Raw genomic sequence first — 6398 nt, forward strand, 5'->3', positions numbered from 1 at the left:
CATGAGTGGATTCCAGTGTTGAGTGGGTTTGAGTGAGTCACAGACTGTGTGAAGAGGAGTGTGGACATGTTACCCTTACCCCGGATCCCCCACCCCCACAGGCCCCGATCCTTCATCACTGTATATATTACTGCTAAATATTCCATCAGAACATTTGATAAAATGTGTTATTTATTTAGAAAACCTTATTTTAAACTGTATCAAAGGAAAATTAGACTTGACAAGTCTTAAAGCTTCAAAGAAACGAAGAAGAGACAAAAAGTTTCAGACTCTGTCGTATTTGTGAGGTGTTTATTTTGGAGCATAATATATATAGCACAAAGCATCCACGAGACATTACACAATCAAAGGGCGTGACTGTTCAGTGGATTATTTCAGGCTTATAATCGCTTGAAAGATAAACTTTGGACCACATGTAAAAGAACTGTCATTATAAAAACTCAAGTTTGCATGCGTTTTATATGATATTATCTGACAAAGCAGAGCAATGTGTAAGGATGAGCAGGCAGCTGGTTCAGAAAGAGCTCTGGTCCAGTCTTTTCATGATGCGTTGGGTCCAGGAGGCAGACGCATCCACACACACTGAACGAGACTTTTTGGTAATGAAGCTGAAACAAAGAGGTGGAAATTCAGAAATCTGAATTTTAAATAAGCTTCAAAATTCTCTCAGTAAATATGTTGTAAAAATAACAATAATAATAATAATAATAATAATAAAGTATACTTTATTTATCCCAGTAGGGAAATTACTCTCTGCATTTAACCCATTCACTCTAGTGAAGCAGTGGGCAGCCACCAATCAGGCATCCGGGGAGCAGTGTGAAGAGACGTTACCTTGCTCAGGGGTACCTCAGGGTAGCCGTTCAGTGGTTTCGAATGCCCGAATATGTACTTTTTTTTTTTTTTTTTTAAATGACCAGTAGACAAAATGTCATAATATAAACACTTAAATGTGTATTTCAAACAATTTACAAGCAAAATAGCCAAACATCCACGTAAAATTGATCAAATTATGAAAACAAGTTTGTGCATTTTTCTTGAACATTTACAGGATAAAATTAAAAGACAATAGTAGGAGAACAAATACAAGTTCAAATAAAAAGTATCAAACTCATACTATGTCCTGAGCATCATGTGTAAAATGACAATTTTTAATTGTCCAGAAACTCTGCAGTTACAATGATCATACTGCATAATTTTCATTACAGTATTTTCAGTATTTGTGTTAAACATTATGAAAATAAAATAAACCCAGTTTTCTTCACTTACATGATGGCAGACTTTGGGCATCGGTGATCAGTCAGTCGATACGACTTGATGAGGTTTGCTTGAATTCTTCCCGGGTACAACTTGAAACAGCAGGTGTCGGGACCATTTGCATCTGAGGAAAAAGACATTTCATTAGACTTACTCAAAAAATAAAACTTCTCTTTTAATGATGACACTTAAGGTAATCTTACTGTTGCAGTTAACTGCAGGCAACAAAGCAGCTCCAAGGATGCACAGCAAAAGGAACTGAGCGGTTTTCATTATGATTCCTCAGGAGTTGATGATGATGACGATAAAGACAACAGCTGCTCTTCAGATGCAAGCAAGGGCTTCTAAATATTAGGTGGTGTGCTGTTACATTTATCAAGATCAATACTTTTTTTTAAAGGTAGATAGGGTGTCATTGGTGTGAAAGAGGGAGGGTGGATGTGGTTTCAAAAATTGCTGAAAATGCCTCTGACAGAACTTTCCATTCGGTTACATTGACAGGAAATGAAGCTGCGGTTTAGCCCAGCGATGCAGCTCAAAGCATGACACTGTTAACAAAACCAACTTCTACATCCCCCTCGCCCAAAAGTTTTAAAAAAATATATGTCACAAAATATTATGACCACAAAAAAAACGCTAAAACAATCGTTGAGCAGTCCATATGACTCCATGAGTTTTGCTTTAATTCTTCTTGGTACAACTTTCAGCAGCAGTTGTTGGGACTATTTCCATCTGAGTAAAGAGGATTAAGATCAAACTTTTTAGAAAGTATAACAATAAAAAAAATATTGATGACCACCAGAGCTAGTCCTACTTGTAGATAATCAAATGGTATAAATTTCTAAATTCACCGCGCCTTGTTCTCAAATTATCGCATTCCTAAGACTTACAATTCAATTCAATTTTATTTATATAGCGCCAAATCACAACAAAAGTCGCCTCAAGGTGCTTTATATTGTACAGTAGATACAGAGAAAAACCCAACAATCATATGACCCTCTATGAGCAAGCACTTTAGCGACAGTGGGAAGGAAAAACTCCCTTTTAACAGGAAGAAACCTCCAGCAGAACCAGGCTCAGGGAGGGGCGGGGCCATCTGCTGCGACCGGTTGGGGTGAGAGAAGGAAGACAGGATAAAAGACATGCTGTGGAAGAGAGACAGAGATTAATAACAGATATGATTCAATGCAGAGAGGTCTGTTAATACATAGTGAGTGAGAAAGGTGACTGGAAAGGAAAAACTCAATGCATCATGGGAATCCCCCAGCATGTCTTTAAGACATTCCTGCAGTTTAGCTAATTGGTGTGTGTTATCTGGCTTCATGGACAGATAGAGCTGGGTGTCATCTGCATAGCAGTGAAAATGTATGTTATGTCTTCTAATGATGCTGCCTAAGGGAAGCATGTATAGTGTAAACAGAATTGGTCCTAGCACTGAACCCTGTGGAACTCCATAATTAACCTCAGTGTGTGAAGAGGACTCTCCATTTACATGAACAAATTGGAGTCTATTAGATAGATATGATACAAACCACTGCAGTACAAACCACCTGTAATACCTACAGCATGCTCTAATCGCTCTAATAGGATATTAGGGTCGACAGTATCGAACGCTGCACTGAGGTCTAGCAGGACAAGCACAGAGATGAGTCCACTGTCAGAGGCCATAAGAAGATCATTTGTAACCTTCACTAAAGCTGTTTCTGTGCTGTGATGAGCTCTGAAACCTGACTGAAACTCCTCAAATAAACCATTCCTCTGCAGATGATCTGTTAGCTGTTTGACAACTACTCTTTCAAGGATTTTTGATATGAAAGGAAGGTTGGAGATTGGCCTATAATTAGCTAAGACTGCTGGGTCTAGAGATGCTTTTTGAGTAAAGGTTTAACTACAGCCAGCTTGAAGGCCTGTGGTACATAGCCAATTATTAGAGATAGGTTGATCATATTTAAGACTGAAGCATTAATTAATGGCAGGACTTCTTTGAGCAGTTTTGTAGGGATGGGGTCTAAAAGACACGTTGATGGTTTGGAGGAAGTAATTATTGAAGTTAACTCAGAAAGATCAATTGGAGAAAAAGAGTCTAACTTAACATCAATGGTACTAAGAGTAGCTGTATATAATATTACATCTGTGGGATGATTATTGGTAATTTTTTCTCTAATGATAAAATTGTTATTTGTGAAGACCTGACCTCTGACCTTGAGATCACCTTGACTTGAGAAGGTCACAGGACTCAGACTTATACATTATTTTAAGTAGCTGCACCTGTGGTATCAATTTCAGAATCCTACACAAGTTATCTGATTCACAAACTTGGGTGTTGATGCTGCCCGCCCGTCAGTCAGCGTAGCCCCAAAATGATGAGGAAGATAAGGAACATTTCTTTGAATTAAAATGTTTTCTAATTTATAGGGAAATTGGTGAAATTAACATGGAAAAAGGTCTTTATTTGCATAATTTTCAGCTTAGAAATCTGAACTTTGTGGCACCAGAAAAAGAGCGATTCAGAAGACCCCTATGAGCAGAACACCAAGGGAACAGTTCACCCTGCCCGGGATAGGGTCACTGGGGCCCTGCCCTGGAGCCAGGCCTGGGGAGGGTGCCCGCGGGAGAGCGTCTGGTGGCCAGGTCTTAGTCCATTGGGGGGCCCGTCCGGTCACAGCCCGAAAAAGTGACACGGGCCCATCATCCTGTAGACCAACCAACCCCACAGCTTGGGCTCTGGAACCAGTCCCCTGGAGAGGGCTTGGACTCTGTCTCAGTCTAGTTGTCCCTGGTGAGAGGCGGGCTGGAGTGGGTATCCTAGTTTCCCCTCAGGTTGCTGTCTGTACGTGGTGAAGAGAGAGCTGAGTGTAAAAGCAAAGCTTTCAATTTACCGGTCGATCTACGTCCCTACCCTCACCTATGGGTATGAGATGTGGGTAGGGACTAAATCCTTGGCTCCTAGGTGAGGTGTACCGGGCACGTCCCACCAGGAGGAGGCCCCGGGAGAGACCAAGACCACTGGAGGGATTATATCTCTTGGCTGGCCTGGGAACGCCTTGGTGTTCCCCTGGGCAAGCTGGAGGAGATGGCAGTAAATGGTTCTTAACAGTGCTTTTCTACTCTTCTGAGCACTCAAAGCGCTTTACACAACTTGTGCATTCACCCATTCACACCCATTCGCACAAACACATTTCCTTAGTGCTTTCTAACTAACATTCACACAATTCAATTCAATTTTATTTATAGCGCCAAATCACAACAAAAGTTACCTCAAGGTGCTTTATGTTGTGCAGTATATCCTATAATAATAGATACAGATGATAGATATCTATGTTTTTAGATATAAATAGTGAAACCAGCATTACCAGAAGGATATCTCATATGTTGATCTCCTCAGTAAGGAGTGTTTGGTTGTTGTGTCACTGTAACATCACGAGCTGCAGAGCTGCTGCAAGAAACTGAATGGCTTGAATGACCTTATGTCCATAAGTTTACAACCGAACTATATCTTCTGTGGGTATTTAAATACTTAAGGAGAAAATAAGAATTAATTTCTTTCAGGTTCCAATGTAAAATAAGTAATCTATATAATATATCAGGCATTACCCCTTTTTGCTTCTGTTTTGGTTTTAAAAAAAATGCTGAAATAGGAGAGAAATGATCAGACTATCAGAAAAGAAGGAGCATGTGCCTCTGTCTGCTATCATCTGGCCAAACCATGGTCACACTGCCACCTGCTGGGACAAAGATGTTATGACAGCTACAGGATTGTTTAGAAAATAGAGAGGCCTATTTAGTTGAAATGAATTATTTTAGGGCATTTTCAAATGAAAGTATTTCAATATGTAGTAAAATGATGTATAAATTATTTTTTTAAAAGTATAAATTATTTCACACAAACTTGATCACATATAAATATAAATGAAAGTCAAATCTCCAAAAACCGGTGAACCCCAAATCAACTGTGTAGTATATTCATTTCATAATTTTTCAGCACTAACCCATGATATTTTAGAAGGACATGGTTTCTTTATATATATTCTAATCTTAAGCACTTAAAGTGTTCATGACATATTCATTCAATGCTTCAAACATGGGGGCTAGGTGGCGTGTACTGTCTTACCCACGGGCACTTTATCATGCAGAATGGAGGAACCTGGGACTGATCCACTGATTTTCTGAATATTGGATACGTGCCCCTCTTTCAGAGCCATAAACATTACAGGGTGTATAACCCACTTAATAAATAATTAAATAATAATAATGTTAATTTTCTTAGCAACATATTCAGTCATGGTTGTAGGTGCACCCAGGAGAGCACGCCATGTCATCACAGAGCCTCGGTTTATTTTAACATAAATGTGGCAATTTCAAGTTTGACCTGATGATGGCAGTGGTTTTTCACACCTACACTGCCAAAAGCCAGTTAGTTAGAAGTGTGTGTGTGTGTGTGTGTGTGTGTGTGTGTGTGTGTGCACTATAATCACATCTTGACAAAAAGGAACGAGGATGAAAAGATAATGTTCTTGCAATGGTCAACACACAGTACTGTGTAAATGCCTTAAGCCAGCCTAAAAGTCTTTATTCCCTTATTTCCTAGGACTCAAAGTTTTAGTCTAACCTTTGACCTTTGTGAGGAGTTGTGCTTTCTGAGTGCTCTTGTTATTTTTAAAGTGCTATTGACCTACAGATCTCCAGGCTTTCTGAAGGTCTTTCAGAATTTACCATTGGCTGCTTTTTCACTTACTTCAGTCCAGTCCTTGTGCCTGAGCATTTTCTTGTTTGTTAAATCACCTAACACCTAACTCTGTATCGTTTAAGCATTAAAAATGTGCTTAACTCAAAGGATGAATCCTCACTGTGGAGGACAAAAGAAGTGTAGTGGTTTATACATTTACCAAACGAGCAAAATATTGCTGGTTCAACCCCTTAAGGAGTCACGAATCCCTTTATGGCCATGTCAGGACGATCTGGTGCAAAAGCTTGCCAAGTCTAATATGCAGAGTTACCTGTTGTGGTAACCCCTTGTGAATAAGGGAGTAGTTGAATTTAGCTCCCACTATGCAATACCTAGGAAGTGTTTAATCGGCAAGTACTTCAATTTTGAGCAGAGCAATGATCCCAGACACACTGCCAATGCAGCGAACATACAC

At 39.6% G+C, this 6398-nt stretch overlaps 1 protein-coding gene across 1 annotated transcript; it reads right to left on the bottom strand.

Moving 5' to 3' along the window:
• Window positions 1–272: 272 nt before the first annotated feature.
• On the bottom strand, window positions 273–1617 carry LOC309703350 (eotaxin-like). Its single transcript, XM_082528128.1, has 3 exons — window positions 1461–1617; window positions 1270–1381; window positions 273–608 (listed from the first exon to the last, which is right to left on the bottom strand). The coding sequence occupies exons 1-3, from the start codon at window positions 1528–1530 to the stop codon at window positions 515–517; spliced, it is 276 nt and encodes a 91-aa protein (XP_082384254.1). The 5' UTR covers window positions 1531–1617; the 3' UTR covers window positions 273–514.
• Window positions 1618–6398: the final 4781 nt, after the last annotated feature.

Source organism: Aulonocara stuartgranti (genome assembly GCF_965226115.1).
Source record: "Aulonocara stuartgranti genome assembly, chromosome: 3".
Taxonomy (NCBI): Eukaryota; Metazoa; Chordata; class Actinopteri; order Cichliformes; family Cichlidae; genus Aulonocara; species Aulonocara stuartgranti.